We start from the raw sequence: 18930 nt of genomic DNA on the forward strand, positions 1-18930 counted from the left end.
TGTTAGTGTTCAATTAAACAACACTACAGGAGGAGGAGGGTCCACAAATATCCTCATCCTCGATGATGGAGGAGACCAGCACATCAGTGCAAAAGACAAGGCTGAAGCATTTGCAACAATCTTCAGCCAGAAGTGCTGTGTGGATAATCCATCTTGGCCTCCTCTGGAGGTCCCCAGCATCACAGATGCCAAGCTACAGCCAATTCAATTAACTGCACATGATATCAAGGAACAGCTGAAGGCACTGGATAGTGGAAAGGCTATGGGTCCTGACAATATTCCAGCGCCCGTACTTAAGACTTGTGCTCTAGAATTTGCCGCGTCCCTAACCAAGCTGTTCCAGTACAGCTGCAACACAGGTATCTGTCTGGCAATGTTAAAAACTGCCCAGGAATGTCCTGTACACAAAAAGTAGGACAAATCCAACTTGGCCAATTACCACGCCATCAATCTACTCTCAATCATCAGTAAAGTGATGGAAGGCATCATCAACAGTGCTATCAAGCGGCACTTGCTTAGCAATAACCTGCACACTGATGCCTAGTTTGAGTTCTGCCAGGGTCACTCAGCTTCTAACCTCATTATAGCCTTGGTTCAAACATGGACAGAAGAGCTGAACTCTAGAGGTGAGGTGAGAGTGACTGCCCTTGACATCAAGGCAGCATTTGACCGAGTGTGGCATCAAGGAGCCCTGGCAAAACTGGAGTCAATAGGAACCAGGGGGAAAATCTCCACTGGTTGGAGTCATACCTAGCACAAAGGAAGATGGTTGTGGTTGTTGGAAGTCAGTCACCTCAGTTCCTGGACATCACTGCAGGAGTTCCTCAGGGTAGTGTCTGAGGCCCAACCATCTTCAGCTGCTTCATTAATGATTCATAAGATCAGAAGTGGGGATGCTTACTGATGATTGCACAATGTTCAGCACCATTTGCAACTCCTCAGATACTGAAGCAGTTCACGTCCAAATGCAGCAAGACCTGGACAACATTTGCGCTTGGGCTGACAAGTGGCAAGTAACATTCGTGCCACACAAATGCCAGGCAATAACCATCTCCAACAAGAGAGAATCTAACCATCACCCGTTTACGTTCAATGGCATTACCATCGCTGAATCCTCCATTATGAACATCTTAGGGGTTATCATTGACCAGAAACTGAACTGGAGTAGCCATAAAAAGACAAGAGCAGGTCAGGGGCTAGGAATTCTGCAGCGGGTAACTCACCTCCTGACTTCCCCAAAGCCTGTCCAACATCTATAAGGTACAAGTCAGGAGTTTGATGGAATATTCTCCACTTGCCTGGATGACTGCAGCTCCAACAGCACACAAGAAGCTTGACACCATCCAGGACAAAGTAGTCCACTTGATTGGCACCCCATCTACAAACATTTGCTGTCTCCGCCACCGACAAACAGTGGCAGCAGTGTATACCATCTACAGTGCATAAACTCACCAAGACTCCTTAGACAGCACACTCCAAACCCTTAACCATTAGCATCTAGAAGGACAAGGGCAGCAGATACATGAGAACACCACCACCTGGAAGTTACCCTCTAAGCCATTCATCATCCTGACTTGGAAATATATCACGGTTCCTTTACTGTCACTGGGTCAAAATCCTGGAACTCACTCTATGAAACCACTATGGGTGTACCTACACCACAGGGATTGCAATGGTTCAAGATAGCAGCTCACCACCACCTTCTCAAGGGCAAATCGGAATGGGCAATAAATGCTGGCCTAGCTAACAATGCCCACATCCTGTAAATGGAGAAAAAATAACACAAGATGAAGAATGTTGCAGAGAGCAACCTGAAAGTTCCAAACATCAAAATCTTATTTTAGCAGACCAATGGGCAGTTGGATGATGGCCTTACAAGATATATGGATCTCATTGTACTGCAGCTCAGCCTCTCTATGTGGATTGGCTCACTTGAACATTGCATCTGTCACTATCTAGATGCAATGGTGTGCTGATGTTTGTGAAATGCCGCAAAGATCTCCAGCTGATACCTGGAACCACCCCAATGCAAAAAAATTCAAGGCCACTATTATTTTCAGAAAGACAGGTATAGGTTGGCTACCAATGCAATTGGAACTAACATCCCCAACCAACACGTCATGCAGGGAAGTCACTATCCCTCTGGAGAGATACAATCTTTAAAGGCAGTGCCACTCTGATATCTACAATATGTAATCCTTTCCATGTACATTTACACGTACTCCAAACGTTTTTCCCATGCACCTAGCAAAAAATGAAGTAGCCATGTACAATTACAGTTAATTGCCTTGTTAACGAGTTTATTAATTAGCTTTTTAAAAATTGCAAGTGTCAGGAAGATATAATAATTCTCATAATGTTATTGGAATTTATTGTAGAGTAAAAGTGGGGTTTGTGTCTATGCCTGTGTGTGTGTGTGTGTGTTTGTGTGTGTGACTTAATTGAATTAAAGCTAGCTGGTCTGAAGGCTTTGATGCATTAGAAGATAAGCTAGGTTTGAAATGTTAAGTAGGTAGACAGAAGTGTAAAGTGAACACTTGCATTTTTAAATAAACCAGGCTTGATTGATTTCAAAAGAGGGGTGAAATATGTCACCTAGCTAGATGAAGTTCAGAAACAGTGGGCAGAATTTTGCCCTTGATGGGTGGGCGGGCCCCACCGGCTTGGTGGCAGGTGGGCAGCCGATCGCTGCCGCCGACACGGGCCCCGCCGGCATTTTGAGTGGGCGGGCCAATTAAGGCCCACCCAGCGGGCCGCCCAACGGGAAGCGCTATGCTCTTCCTGTGCGGGGTGGGGAGGGATTCCCCAGCTGTCAAAGTGCGCTTTTTCATGCATGCGCACGAACGAGCACATATCTCTCTGAGACGAAATGCTGTCTCAGGGAGAGCACTGAAAGTTTTATAAAATTAAAAAGTAGAAAAATAAAAGAATTATTAACATGTTCCCCTCATGTGACAATGTCACACGAGATGAGACATGTTAATAAATATCACATAAAGTTTATTAAACTTTTTTAAAACAGACTTGAAACCTCATTCCGCCATTGATTGAGGTTTCATGTTTTTTCAGAAGCCTGTTGGGGCTCCCGGCATGCACGCCAGCCTTAAGGTTGAATGAGCAGGGCCTTAAATTGGCTTAATTATCCTGTCAATGACCTCAATTGGCCATTGACAGGTCGGCAGGTGGACAGCTGATTTCGCTGTCTGCCCGCGTTCCTCAATATTTAAATGGGGCGGGATGATTTCGGGGGATCCCCCCCAACCTCATCCCATGTTGGCGAGCAGGCCCCGCCTCCAACTCGCCGACAGAAAAATTCTGGCCAGTGTGTTTATTTTCCCCAAAGATTACTGGTTAAAATTAGTACTATGAGAGTTCTTTTTATTATCAGAGAGGTAAAGTCCAAAGACATACTGAAACAATGGTAATTTGCATTCAAAGGGGAAAATATGTACAAAGGAGTGAAGGTTGTGTGTAAGGGCAGGCATTTTAATATCTAACAAGCGTGAAAAGCCATCAGCATCTACACCTCAAACTGCTGTCTACAAAGAATGAATTTAAGAAAACTCACTTTGAATTCGATTGTGCAGGGTATCGGGTTCCTTTGCCTGGCTCTTTTAAAATCTATGTGTCTTATTGTTGCCTTAACGAAAGTATAACTGGGAGTTAGAAGTTATCATAGTAGTAATTTGTAGATCTATGTATGTATTTAAAATATTTTCTTCTATTAATAAACGTTTAATTTAGTTTGGTAAGAAACCTATAAGACATGGTGGTCTTATTACTACTGAATTCAAGGCATGCATCTTGAAATTTATACAAATTGCAAAACAGTTGTGGCATTTGTTTCAAGTTTCCCTTTGGGATTTGAGCAGCTCAGCATTTGCTATCAGCTGTGCTATAACAACAGGTTGGCTTCCTACCCGCGCCTCCCGTATTATTGCAGACTGGCGTGATGATGTTGGGCTGCTGACTTAATGTCAGCCCACCATTTTTTTGTCAGAACAGGAAGGGTAGGAAACGCATACAATCTGGCAATGCAAAATTCAGCCCCAAGCAGAATGTAGAACTTGCCAATTGTTAGTTGAACAATACATTTTGTACTAGTGTTTATGTATAGTTTAAGTACAAAAATCAACCTTGAAAGGCAAGTCTACATCTTGTAAGAATCAAAAGGTAAATTCCCTCTCCTCATCCTTCTCAACCTTTCTGCAGCCTTTGATACAGTTGACCTCATCCTCCATCATCCTCCAATTTTTTTTATTCTTTCACAGGATGTTGGTGTTGCCGTCTAGGTCAGCGGATATTGCCCATCCCTAATTGACCTTGAGAAGGTGAAGAGGATTTTTTTGCACAAGGTTTTCTTTGAGAAGGAAAATCCTTTCCATTGTCATCCAACTGGTTGGGACTGCTCTCACATGGTTCCATTCATATCTATTGAATCATAGCCAGAGTATTACTTGCAATGATTTCTCTTCCTGTTCTTGCACCATTTTAATCGCTCCACCACTGGCGACTCAACCTTCAGCTGCCTTGACCCTAAGCTTTGGAGCTCCCTCCCTACACTCTTCCGCCACTACCTCACTTTTCTCCTTTAAGACAGTACTTAAAGCTTACCTCTTTAACCAATATCTCCTTGGGCTGAATTTTACAGGCTACTTGTGGGCTGGAAAACTGGTGGATTGACCCATAAATTAGGCTGCCGTGCCATCGGCGGTCGATCCACCCACCCCTGCTTGATGCTGCTGGTGAGCAGAGTTTCTGGCCTGCAATTGGCTGGCAAAGCTATGAGGCAGGATGTCCTCCACGTGATCGATGCAAGTTTAATTAAAGGGCCATAATCCTTTGGCAAAGCAAAGGTGGGCTCCCCCCCAAAATTATGCTGGGGTTCAGGGAGCTTGCAATCTGCATCAAACTTAGCCCTGTAGCTCAGTGTCATGGTTTCCTTTACAATTCTTCTGTGAATAATTTATCATATTAAAGGCACTATATAAATATAAAATGTTGCTTTTGTGGTTAATGTGATCTTTTTTTACAGGTGGGGCAGGTGTCAGGTGGATCACTCACCCACATCCCAATTGAGACCCTTAAGTAGCCCCAGCACCCTACCGCTCCAATATAATGGGTGGTCAGAGAGGCCTGCACCCAATGTGTAGCCCAGCAGATTGTTGGTCAGTTTAAGGCGGGGTGGGGGGGGGTGTTGTGCCTCCTTCCCAGGCCTCTTATGCCCCATGGTTTTGCCTCCCCACATTCACCTTATTCTCTTGCTCTGTAGCCCTGTCCAACATGCCGCCCACTTTTCCTCGCTGAGGCCTGTCAGCCTTACCCCAGCAATATCTCGGATTTACCTGAATGTCCAGGTCCATCGCTGAACGCCACCTCCCTGGTCTACCTGAAGTACCAGCATAGCTAGTGCTCCTGCTTGATGCTGCTGGTGTGCAAAATTGCTGCCCTGCATTTGGCTGGCAACGCTATGAGGCAGCATACCCTCCACGAGATCGATGCAAGTCTAATTAAAGGGCCATGGTCCTTTGGTGAAACAGAGGTGGGCTCGCCCCCAAAATTATGCTGGGGTGCAGGGAGCTTGCTCTCTGCATCAAACCTAGCCCCGTAGCTCGGTGTCATATTTTCCTTTACAATTCTTCTGAGAATGATTTAGCATATTAAAGGCATTGTATAAATATAAGATGTTGCTTTTGTGGTTAATGTGATTTTATTCCACAAAGTAATGTGGAGTACCATCAGGCCAATTAAGCAGCCTGTTCTTTGAGAAAAGTATTGGCTAGGGCATAGGTTGTACAGGAAGCGGATTGTAACATTTATCTAATCTCTGTAAACTAATGGAAAATACCATGGGCTGAATTTTTCTCCCAATTGGGGGGCAAGTTGAAGGATGGGCGCATATAGGCGCGCTTCCAATCGGCACCCCCAATCAGGGGCGTGGCGCCACTTTACATGGGCGGGCCAATTAAGGCCCGCCCAGCATGATGTCCACACAGAAGCGCTATGCACTCCCTCTGCGGGCAGGGGGAGAATCCCAAAATCGAGAGTGCGTTCTTTCGCGCATGCATCTCCCTGAGGCTAAGTGCAGCCTCAGGGAGCTTGGCTCTAAATGAAAAAACACTAAACATAGAAAAGTAAAATTTCCCTAACATGATCCTTCATGTGACAATATCACATGAGTTGGGACATGTCCATAATTTTCACAAAAACTTTATTAAAATATCCCTCCTGTCCGTGGATGAGGTTTCATGCTTTTTCTAGTTTGCGCCAGGCCTCCTGGCCCGCCCGTCAACCTTAAGGTTGGAAGGGCAGGTCCTTTAATTAAACAATTGACTCTGTCAATGGCTTCAATTGGCCATTGACGGGTTGGCGAGCACGCAGCTGATTTCGCTGTGCCCCCACCTTCCTGAAAATTTAAATGGGGTGTGATGATGTCGGGAGTTCCCCCCAACGTCACCGCACATCAATTTACGCATCAGTGAGCAGGCCCCACTTCCACTCGCCGACGCGTAAAATCCTGCCCCATAAGTTGGATTTTACGTTCACAGTCAGGTTGCTGTCAGGTGGCAACCGACACCATCACGCCAATCTCCGATAACATGCAAGGCGTGCAGGCACCAAAATCATCTTTCATTTTTTAAAAACTCATTAAAGAGCAATTGAGCTTGTTAACTAGGCAATCAATTGTGATATGATGCTGCCCACTCCATTTTTCACCAGGCACATGGAGAAAACGTTGGGCATGAGTCATGCCAGGTATGAGGAAGTGGTGCAAGGGTAGGTAAAAAGGCCTGCAAGTGGGACCCATGGCTACATTCAGCAGGAGAGTCAACTGGTGGAGGTTGCAGCATTTGTCAGATTTTTGGCTTCATCTATTTATTGTTTGAGCCTCCTATAAGAAATAAGAAATATTGAGATGGAATGGGAGGGCTACAGACAGGGAAATAGTGAAGTTTGATGAGTCCAGTATGGTGTTAAGGCCAGGTGAGAAGAGGCAGAATGGCTCCCCTCTCTTTCCACCTCAGGTGACCGCAACAGGTATTTTTAAAAGAAATTGCTTGCCAATTTATTGAGCGTTTGACTGTTTAAGTGCAGTGACTATAAAAGATACACACAGGCAGGTTTTCTTGAAAGTTTTAAAAGAAAAGGGAAATATGTTTACTGTCCTAAACACCTGATAGATAAAAATAATAAAAAAACGCTCCAACTTACACTCACACATGCATCCAAGAGATTCACATGCAAACAGAAGAAAGTTACAAGGAGGGAGCGTGGATTAAATTGTTTAAGGGTGTCCAAAAGAAAGTCAATAATATGTGGTTCTTGACGTTTGATGGTTTTGACTATGTTCGGTGATTTTCTGGATTCTGCATTGAGGTGATTTAAAAGCTTGATAGACGATGTTGGTCTTTTCCTCTGAAGTTATAGGCTGTTTGACTTCCATTGAAGACATTGCCTGTAGTGTTTGGTTGATCAAATACAGGCAGGGCACATGTTCGCAGAATGGCTGGAGAGACATAGAAAGAGGGACTGTGAATTCTCTCCTTGCTGTTACCCACAAATGGGACGGAATTTTCCATGCCCGCTAGCGTCAGACGTGTTTGGCAGTATGTGGACAATATGGCAAGAGGCCAAAAATCAGTTTCACAATGTTGTGAAACCAGCTTGCAATCATTCACTCTGGTGGAACGCGTTTCCCACCGTTGGACGTCGAGAACCTCATTGTAATACATCTGCATAGCATTATAAGCCCATCCCGTCAGAATCATCCCCCCATGCCGGATCCTCCACCTGGTTGGCGGTGCAGAACATGTCTTGACAAGTGTGATATTCACAACTTGGGACTTACCATCAGGGCCTTGTTCACATCGTGGACATCCGAGAAGCAGAAGATGCTGGAGCCTGATGGCAACGAGACCCTCGAGGAATGTCCATTGCATGCTGGGTGGATTCTCATGGACATGGCTCTGCTGTGAAGCAGCTCATGGAAAGTACAAAGTCATCGTTGAGGGTCTACTCACAATGGATGATCATCGAGGGGCTGGAGAGTAATGTCCAGCTGTGTTTGGGAAAGGAAGATGCGCCTGGGACAGGGGTGGTGGAGGTGGGAGAGGAGGACCTAGGATTGACTGGGAGAGGAAGGTATGTTGGAGGGGTGTGAAGTTGGGAGCAGGAGAACTAAGGTGTCGGTGGGGGGTTGGTGATGAAGTTGGGAGGAGGGAAAATGAAGGTGTCGGGGGGTGAGGTTGGAAGGGGGGAACAAAGGTGTCAGGGAGGGGTGAGGTCGAAGGGGAAGAAAGGTGTCGGGATGAGGTGGGCAGGAAGGTGTCGGGAGGTGAGGTTGGGAGGGAGAGGGAGTACGGGGGGAGGAGGAGGTAATAGGGGGAAGACAACAACAGGGGAGGTAGGTGTAAGGGGGCTGGAAAGTGTAAGGGAAGGAGCTTGGAGGGGGGAAAGATTCCAGGAAGGTGAAGGGGTCCAGGTGGACAAAGGAGTCCTGGGGGAGGAAAGAGTCCGTCCGGGTGGTGGGTGGTGTGGGTGGGTGGAAGGAGTCCATGGGGAGGAAGGAGTCAGGAGGGAGGAAGAAATCTGGAGAGGGGAAGGAGTTCTCCTGTGAGCCAGCTGCACCCTCTGCCATGACAGAGGGTGAGGTTGAGGGGGTCACAGGCAAAGGGGACTCAGAGGGAAAGGACAGCCTCTGCGATTCCTAAGTGGATGACCTAGGGTGTCCAGCTGCCTTCGGATGCCGGAGGGCCCCAGCCTGACTCCTTGAAGGTAAGGAGCACCTGGAGGGACGTCAAGGTGCCCTGTTTCCTCTTGCGTTGCCACTGCAGGAACTTACCCATGGCTACCATAATAGAGTGCAGTCTGCATGCATCTTCACTTTCAGCTGGACAGGGTCTCTATCACATACCCCATCCTTCCCATGGAGACCTCCATACACGCACATGTGGGCACAACTTCATCAGAGACCAGGTGGACACACTTCTCTGACTCATGAGCCACTCTGTTGAGGGCTTCCAACAGCTCAGTGTGATGTTCCCCCGCCTTCTGCTGACTCTCCAGGATGAGTTGGAAGGCCAAGTCCAGAGGCGCATCATCTGATTTGGACCTCACAAATGTCTCTTCCCCAGCAGCCCTCCGAGTGCCAGTGAGCTAGGCTGCACCTGCCTTCTGCTGCTGTGGGCACATGTCTGTGCGGTGACCACTGGACTGTGACCCGAGCCTGCTCTATATCTAGGTCCCACCAAGGTGTGAGTATCTCTGCTGGTGGAGGGCGTGGGTAACTACTGTGTTCGGTCTTCCAGGCTGCTTATTTCTAGCTCTTCAATGGAGAAGCAGTCCTCTTGGCTGGAGGTGAGGACGTGGATGGAGCTGAGACATTGGCTGGCTGAGGGTGACAGTCGTTTGGCAGAGCTCCCGTGAACAAAAGTAGAGATAACTAGTGCATGGCAGCAAAGTCAAAAGCAGGAGAGAGAGTAATTACATTTGTGTTGAGAAAGGAATTATGGCACGTATCGTCAGGAGGATGTGTGCTGCCGATCTCACTGTCACCAGAGGCATGGTCCGCGCAGTAGCACACTCCTCAAAGCGAGTGAGGGGCTTAATGTGGACCAGTCCACCCCCACTCTGGGACCCCTTCCTGCTGATGTGAGCAGGCTTCTCCTACATGAAAACAGATGGAGAGAGTGTGAGCAGGACACATGGCACTGCATGGAATGTTTGTGTGGTGAGTGGAGACATTGACAGGATGAGGACACAAGCTCCAGAGGAAATGAGCCTGATGAGGGCATGAGGGTATGTGTGAGAGTTAGTGGTGTTGTTTTTTGAGGTGTGAGATCCTTGTGGATGTGTTATGGGTTTGTGATTGTGTGAGTTGAGAGTGATGAGAAGAGTGACTTACCCTGGCAGAATGGATGAGACCATTCATCCTGTTGAGGCACTGGGTGGTAGTGCTCTTTTGCAAGGGATTGGCGCTGACCACCACTGCCATCACATCCCATGCTAGATTGATGTTGCTGCCCACCCTGCAGCAAGAGGGGGCATAGACAACATCTTGGCAGGCCTCTACTGCATCCAAAAAGTGCTTGAGGGACGTGTCATTAAACTGGATCGGGGGGGGGTGCAGTCGTCTTGCTTTTTGGGGCCAAGGCGAATCGGAGCCCACCAGCCATTGAAACGGTGTGTTTCCTGGGAATGCATAATCAATCAGGCAGGATTGGGACAATACAGTGTGAAAAGCTGCCAATGTGGTAGTGGGTAAAACGTCCCTTTTCCCGCCCACTATCACACTTAGTACAAACCTGGGACGATTTTGCCCATGGTATTTCTGCATCTCTCTCTGGAAAAGCAGTTTCTTTTAACACAAAGGGTTAGCATGATCTCCATTCACAAACTGGCCAGTTACCAAATACAGTCACACCAAGCTGTGGAACGCTCATTCCAACTTAAAGTGACTAAATTACATGGCTAGTGGAGTCCCCTTCTCAGTCGGTGTCCAATATCCAATGATTGAGTTTAATAGCTTGCTGCACCAACCTGAATACACAGGCTATGTCTGAATTTTGTGAATAGTTCAGAAGATGGGTCAGTCACGCTAATTTAAGATGATTGTCCTTGGGTTACCATGAGACAGCATGGCTCCTTTTTGATAGCTTTGCAATTTAGAAGATGAAATTATGAAAATAAAAGCAAAATACTGCAGATGTTAGAGATGTGAAATAAAAACAAAAAGTGCTGGAAAAACTCAGCAGGTCTGGCAGCATCTGTGGAGAGAGAAACAGAGTTAACGAATTTCAAGCCCAATGTGACTCTCCTTCTGAACTGTTATGTAAATGTTATGTAAATGTTCAACCATCTTAAGAACTGCTGTTTCCATCACTTAAAATACTATAGTCATTCTTTCTAGACTTATTCTTGGATCGTGCAGGTAACATTTTCCGGGTCTTGCCTCATTCATCACCGTGGTCTGTAGCACTTTACACAACCTGGCACTTCAGAGAGGGGTCGCCCTGGTAAGGGTCCTTAATGAGACACTGCTGGCACAATAGTCACTAAATGGAAAAACATGTTCTTACCCACTGCTGCTCCAATACTTCAATGGATTCAGTCTTCCTAATGCTGTTTTTTCAATGAAGTTATTCCAACACATCTGGAATTCTCCTGAAGCTGCCACCAACCAATCCAAACAGCTTTTAAATGGGTGGACATGACCGACATGGTATATGGCCTGACCCCTCTCCTGCTAGATGTCCTGGCCTAAAGACCCAATGGGCATTGAGCCCTTCTTCATGCGGCTGGTTCACTGGCTTCCCACCTGGTGGCTGCTAAGTTTCATATTTCCAAAAGTATAGGTATATTTCTCGCAATTTCATTGGAATATGCTTAATTTGTCATTGGGAGACTTGTGTACGGGAGTGAATGGACTGTACACTCCTGGGTCCATCTCTCCCACCCCGCAGTAAATCGTAAAACCAAGCCCCACATCGTCGAATAATGTTAGCTCAAGCTTAAAATGATGAAAGAAGGTCACCCGGAAGTAAAATTATAAGAATCATAAGGAATAGAATCAGAAATAGGCCATTTGGGACATCAAGCCTGCTCCACCATTCAATAAGATCATGATGATTTGATTGGCCTTAACTCCATTTTCCTCCCTGTCCCCATAACTCCCTTGTCGATCAAAAATTTAACTCAGTCTTGAATACATTCAATGACTCATCTCCACTGCTCTCTATGGAAGATAATTCCAGAGATTAACAACTGCCTGAGAGGAGAAATTTCTCCTCACCTCTGTTTCAAATGGAAGATCCCTTATTTTTAAACTATCTTGTATACGTTCCATGAACCCATTCTCTAGATACATCTTTTGCCTCTTTTCTTGTTCCATTTCTGCTCCTGAAGCCTGGCATAACCAGCTGTTTGTTATTTAATCTCTCCTGCCTGCCATCCTATCACAGATCTTCCTGTTTGTTTCTTTCCTACCCTCCCCACTTTCACTTGACCCATTTAGAATCATGTAAAAAAAATGGAGAACTTTATGACCCGATACAGAACACACAACCAGATCCATCATGTACAGGTTGCTATCTTAAATTCGGAGGAAATGAAAACCATGGATTAAAGTGTAACTTAATATCAGAAGCAACAGCTCCTCATTAAATTGTAACAACAAGTGTATAAATTATTTTAACAAAAGAGAATGTATAAAAGAATCAGTATGTAAGATTGTTTGAGCAAACTATCATTAACTGTTAACTGTTTAACAGTTTGATATTATTGAACAAAGAGAAAAATTAAGAATTACTATAGCTGAGGAATCTCACTCGTTTAACATATGCAGTTTCACATTTTATACAAGATGCAGCACTACCATTAAACTACTAGAAATATGTACCTGATATAGAGCAACGCAGAACAGAAACAGCATCATGTAGATAATCTTGTACATAACAATCTTCCCCTCAAAACTCACAAAGAAAAACATTCCACCACAGACGTAAATCCAATACTTGACAAACATTCCCATCACCAGGGTTCCTAATACTTTCATTATCTCCTTTCCTTGTTGGCCATCTTCTGAATGAAACAAAAATACCAAAGTTAAGAGACAATTTTTTAATCGGCAAATTTCTGTTGCCAAAGGTTAGATTTTGGGCTGTAACCGCTTGAGCAGTAAACTGGCAGAATGGATCATCACCCTTTCAAGAGCCTGCCTAATTTTCATTCAGAGGGCCAGGTTATCTGCTATATCATAATACTGCCCAGACGGTGAAAACCAAAATTCATTGTATCTTGCTCAACCTCTTTTGTGCAAGGAAAACCAAGGCGTTCCATGACAATTCAATCTAGAAGCTACTCCTCAAAGGGTTTCTTAAGTTAATGACATCATAAGTGTGATTTACCTAATTCCTCCACTTTGACTTCTGACAAGGCAGATTCCTTGAGTTTCTTTGCTTCATGACGCTCTGTAATATATTGACGGAGTAGCAGCCAGAAAGTCAGTGCACACAGGATCTATTAAATAAAATATGTTTCTAAGTAGACTGAACACAGAAATAATCAACGAAATTGTGAAAAATGCATCTACACTTCTGGAAATGTGAAATTTTGTTTCATTTTTAAGTCCATTACTTTGATTAAGCCAGCATTTGTTGCCATCACCTTATTGCCCTTGAGATGGTGGTGGTGGTGAGCAGCCTTCATTGGATCAATGCAGACCATGTGCTGTCAGTACACCCACAGTACTGTTAGGGAGGGAGTTCCAGGATTTTGACTCAATGGCAGTAAAGGAATGAAAAAATTGTTCCAAGTCAGGACGGTGTGTGAACTGGAGGAAAACTTGCAGGTTGTTCCCATGCATCTGCTGCCCTTGTCCTTCTATGCAGTAGATGTGTGGGTTTGGAAGGTCTTTTTGAATGGGAGTTGGTGAGTTGCTGCAGTGAAGCTTGTCGATGGTACACACTGCTGCTACTATGCGCCAGTAGTTGAAGGAGTGAAAGTGTTCAAGGTGGTAGATGGGGTGCCAATTGGATTGCTTTGCCCAGGATGGTATCGAGCCTTTTGAGTGTTGTTGGGGACCCATTCATCTAGGCAATTGGAGAGTATTCCATCACACTCCTGACTTGTACCTTGTAGATGGTGGACAGGCTTTGGGGATTCAGGGGATGAGTTACTTGCCTCAGAGTTCCCAGCCTCCAGCCTGCCTTTGTAGGTATACTACTTATATGGCTGGTCAGTTCAGTTTCTTGTCAATGGTAACCCCCAGGATGTTAATGGAAGGGGATTCAGTGATGGTAATGGCAAGGAGAAATGTTAAATTATCTCTTTTGGAAATGGTTATTGCCTGGCACTTGTGTGGCATGAATGTTACTTGCCACTTCTCAGTCCATTCCTGATTATTGTTCAGGTCTTAAAAACAAAATACTGTGGATGCTGGAGATCTGGAATAAAAACAGAAAGTGCTGGAAATTTGTAGTCCCAAAGAAGAGTCGTAATTGACTCAAAACGTTAACTCTGTTTCTCTCTCTGCAGATGCTGCCAGGCCTGCTGAGTTTCTTCAGCACTTTCTGTTTTTATTGTCATGCATTGTACTGCATCTGGGCACATATTGCTTCAGCATCTGTGGAGTTGCAAACATTACTGAACAGTGCAATCATCAGTGAACATTCCCATTTTGACCGTCTAATGGAAGCAAAGGCATTGATAATGCAGCTGAAGATGGTTGAGGATACTATCCTGAGGAACTCCTGTAGCAATGTCTAGGGGTTATCTAGGGGCCTCCAAAAACCACAACCAACTTCTTTCTCCGATTAATTGAGAGTTCCCCCCACCCCCCCACCCAGTTCCTATTGACTTCAATTTTGCTAGTGCTGCTTGATGTCACACTCGGTTAAATGCTGTCTTACTGTCAAGGGCAGTCACTCTCACTTCAAGTCTTGAATTCAGTTCTTTTGTCCATGTTTGGACTAAGGCTGCAATGGGATTTGGAATCAAGTAGCCCTGGCTACTGGTGAGTAATTGCCGCTTGATAGCACTATCGACAACATTTTCCATTACTTTGCTGATGATTGAGGATGCATGGTAATTAACTGCATCAGGTTTGTCCTGTTTTTGGCAGGCAATTTTTTACATTGTCAATGCCAGTGTTGTTGCTGTACTGGAGGAGCTTGGCTAGGGGCACTGCTGGTCCTGGAGCACAAGTCTTCAGTATTATTGCTGGAATGTTGTTAGAGCCAATAACCCGTAAAATTAGCTGAATAACAAATTCTTAGGGCAGAATATTGTGCTCATTGGGCGGGCACACATCCGGCCCGAATGAGCGTAAAGTGACACGCGATGAAGTTGGGTGAGCATCCCGACGTCATCGCACCGTCATGAGATTTTTCAGTCAGCACGCACGTGCAGGAGTAGGTAACATGCCCACCGACAATTAGCAGGCCTATTAAGGCCATTAAAGTTCTAATTAAGTGAAATTTTTTGCTGCACGTCTAACCCTATGGTTGGCGGGCATGAGAAATGGCCAAGCTGCCCTTGGATTTTTTTGTGAAACCTCATCCACAGGCGGGTTGAGGTTTCAGTCAGCGATTAAAAAAAAAATAAAAAATTTTCAATCTAATTTCTAATGTCCTTGACAGAGTCCATGAGGGGGCAAGTTATTAACATTTTTAAATTCTTTATTTTATTTTCAAAATCCCTCAGCTCCCTGAGGCAGGTCTGTGCCTCAAGGAGCTTTTACTGCACGTACTTCCACGCATGCACACACTTCTGCCCTTCTCCCACCCCCACCCCGGCAGCACTGCAGCATGCGTTTCACACTAGCTGACCGTTAATTGGCCAGCCAGCATGAAATCCATTTCGGGGTCTGATGTGGGCGACGGACGGCTTCACGACCGCTCCCGGGCCCACCTGACAAGGGCAAAATTCTGCCCTTAATGTTTTATAACTAAACAGAATATCATAAAATGGGCAGGCTAGTATATATTTAGCAAATGTTGAAGTTACTGCATGGCTAGCGTAAAAACTTTAATATGTTTGTCGGAAATTCTCCTTGCTGCTGTTCTGGCAGAATATTTTTGATATTTATCCTCAGAGTGAGGGTGTTGATGAAATGGTGCTGATGGCTTTCTTCTTGGACCACAGGCAGTGCTTTAAAACAACTGAGTGGCTTGCTAGGCTATTTTTGGTGGTCAGACCAGCAAGTATGTCAGTTTTAGGAGAAAATGTTACTTGTGACCTAATTGTGTTTTTGCAACAGCCTGACAATCTAATAAAGGAGAGTGGGGGAGATGGGAAAACGTAAATTCAAAAGCAGCAAGAAAAACGTGACTTTTCAGTAGAGCAAAGCATTACGCAAAAATAAGCAGGCTCGGGCAGGAAGGGACAGTGAGAGTAGCAAAAGAAAGAGAGAATTAGTGAGTAAAGTCAGGTCAGGGAACATTAGAAAAGAGTCAAAGCTAAAGATACCACGTGGGGTTTAATCGGCTGAACTGATCTCACCCACCAGTTGGAGAACCCTATTAGTTCCATGAGGGTGTTGGGGTTCCAATGTTATTAAGGGCCCTGCAGGTGGCCATACCCAGAATTCAGGATCTTGGTGGCAGAAGTCCCTCTTGCCGTGAGCTGCCGGCCAATTAGAGGCCAGCAGCTCTTCATTGCTGTCAGCATTGGCAGTTGCTGACAATGCACCGACCAGTGGCTGAGGATTGCCAAGAGACCCCAGGCTAAAGGTGAGTTAGGCTGAAATGGCAGTCACACAGGTCGTGATGGGATCTGGGGTGAACAGAGAGGTTGGAGCCATGGGCGGGGGATGGGTTTCAGCAGCTGCCCCTGTCTCCTGATACCAAGTCATTCAGGCACAGGGTATCTGATAATGATGGACCCATCCCCCACCCCCCTCAACAGGAGGCTACAGGCAAACCGTACAGGGTTTGCCAGGTGGCCTTCAGGAGGTGCGAGATAGCCATGTGGCTTCCATTTAATCCCTGAGCCCCCACTGAATTGCAGTATGTTAACAGATAATGGGTGTCAATTGGCTCATTAATGAGCCTAATTGACATCCCTCTGCTGACAGCCAGGAATCCCACATTAGTCCCTTCTGTCCTCCTACCTAATTGGAGGAGGTTTTGCTGGAGCGGGGCCTCTCCAGTGATTAAGTGGTTCACCATGGTTCTCGCCACAACAGGCTAGATCAAGCTCTGCCCACTAGGTCTAAATGTGTGAATAAATTTGAAACAAATTAGCTGAGTTAGTAGCACAGGTATAAATTAATAGGTTTGACTGAATAGCCAATACAGACACATGGTTGCAAAGTAACCAATGTATGGAACTATGCACTCAGGACATTTAACTTTTAGAAGAGATAGGCAAAATGGAAAAGGAGGAGGGGTAGTGTAAAGGAAATATTATTTTTTTCCTAATATTACTGTGGGATACTTTAAAATAACTTGTGGGGGCTGTGTTGTTGTGTTTGTGTGTGTGGGTGTGTGTGTGTGTGTGAGACTAATTTAATTAAACTAAAGACGGTCAGACTGCAAGGTTTGGATCATCAAAGGAGTTAAATATAAAAAGCAGGCATTTTGAAATGGAGATGGGTAAGCTAAGATGGTTAGCTAAAAAATCGCAAAGGAATGAAACTGGACGGACCACCTGGCATCGACCTAGGCACTGAAAACAACAACGGCAAACTCAGCCCTGTTGATACTGTAAAGTCCTCCCTACTAACATCTGGGGGCTTGTGCCAAAATTGGGAGAGCTGTCTCAGACTAGTCAAGCAACAGTCTGACATAGGTATACTTACAGAATCATACCTTTCAGACAATGTCCTAGATACCACCATTACCATCCTTGGGTATGTCCTGTCCCACTGGCAGGACAGACCTAGGAAAGGTGATAGTTCAGTGGTATATAGTCAGGAGGAAGTTGTCCTAGGAGTCCTCAACGTTGACTCTGGACCCCATGAAGTCTCATGGCATCAGGTCAAACATGGGCAAGGAAAATTCCTGCTGATTACCTTGTACCACCCCCCCACTCAGCTGATGAATTTGTATTCTTCCATGTTAAACACCACTTGGAGGAAGCACTAAGGGTGGCAAGGGCACAAAATGTACTCTGGGGGGCATCTTCAATGTCCATCACCAAGAGTGGCTCGGTAGCACCAGGACTGACTGAGCTCGCAGAGTCCTAAAGGGCATAGCTGCCGGACTGGGTCTGTGGCAGATGGTGAGGGAACCAACAAAAGGGAAAAACCTACTTGACCTCATCCTCTCCAATCTATCTGTCACAGATGCATCTGTCCATGACAGTATTAGTCGGGGTGACCACCGTGCAGTCATTGTGGAGACAAAGTCTCACCTTCACATTGAGGATATCCTCCAACACATTGTATGACACTACTGCCATGCTAATTGGGATAGAATTCGAACAGATCTAGCAACTCAAAACTGGACATTCATGAGACACTGTGGGAGTGCAGCAAAATGGTATAAAACTACAATCTGCAATCTCTTGGCCTGGTATATCACCCACTCTACCATTACCATCAAATTGGGGGATCAACCCTAGTTCAATGAAGAGTGTAGGAGGGCATGCCAGAAGCAACACCAGGTGTCAACCTGGTGATGCTATAACACAGAACTACTTGTATGCCAACAGCATAAGCAGCAAGTGATACATAGAGATAAGCGATCCCACAACCAACAGATCAGATCTAAGCTCTGCAGTCCAGCCACATCTAGCCATGAATGATAGTGGACAATTAAACAACTCATTGGAGGAGGAGGCTCCACAAATGTCCCCATCCTCAATGATGAGGAGCCTAGCATGTCAGTTCAAAAGATAATGCTGAAGCATTTGCTACATTCTTCAGCCAAAAATGCCAAGTGGATGATCCATCTCGGCCTCCTCGCAGGTCCCCAGCATCACAGATGCCAGCCTTCAGCCAATTTGATTCACTGCACTTGATATCAAGAAATGGCTGTAAGCACTGGAGACTGCAAAGACTATGGGCACTGACTACATTCCAACAATAAGACTGAAGACTCGTGCTCCAGAACTGCCGTGCCCCTAGCCAAGCTGTTCCAGTACAGCTACAATACTGGCATCTACCCAGCAATGTGGATAATTACCCAGGTATGTCCCATACACAGAAAACAGGACAAATCCAACCCGGCTAATTGGGTGGAATTTTATGCCAGTGGGATTTTATGGTCCCACCGGAATCAATGGACTTTTGAATGGCTTGCTGCTTTTTACAGCCCCATAAAATTCTACCCATTCTGTCATCATTGCCCATTATAATTGGGTTAAAGCCTCTACTAAAAAAATAGCAAAGAGCGGGATTTCAGACAAACATGTTAAATATTTGCATGCAAACACTGACAAAGTAATTTTAAGATCTTGTCATCCATCAGTCTATTCTCGCTCAGTGAT

General features: G+C 45.4%; 1 protein-coding gene across 1 annotated transcript in view; it reads right to left on the minus strand.

The window, feature by feature from the left end:
* The window catches only part of LOC121279061 (piezo-type mechanosensitive ion channel component 2-like), a 1076252-nt gene that overhangs the window by 302287 nt on the left and 755035 nt on the right, over positions 1 to 18930 (minus strand). Inside the window, exons 15-16 of the mRNA XM_041189919.1 lie at positions 12906 to 13017; positions 12398 to 12579 (exon numbers count right to left, since the gene is read on the minus strand). Of these exons, the coding sequence (XP_041045853.1) occupies positions 12398 to 12579; positions 12906 to 13017 (294 nt within the window). The remainder of the gene's footprint in view (positions 1 to 12397; positions 12580 to 12905; positions 13018 to 18930) is intronic.

This window comes from Carcharodon carcharias, chromosome 6 (genome assembly GCF_017639515.1).
Source record: "Carcharodon carcharias isolate sCarCar2 chromosome 6, sCarCar2.pri, whole genome shotgun sequence".
NCBI lineage: Eukaryota > Metazoa > Chordata > Chondrichthyes > Lamniformes > Lamnidae > Carcharodon > Carcharodon carcharias.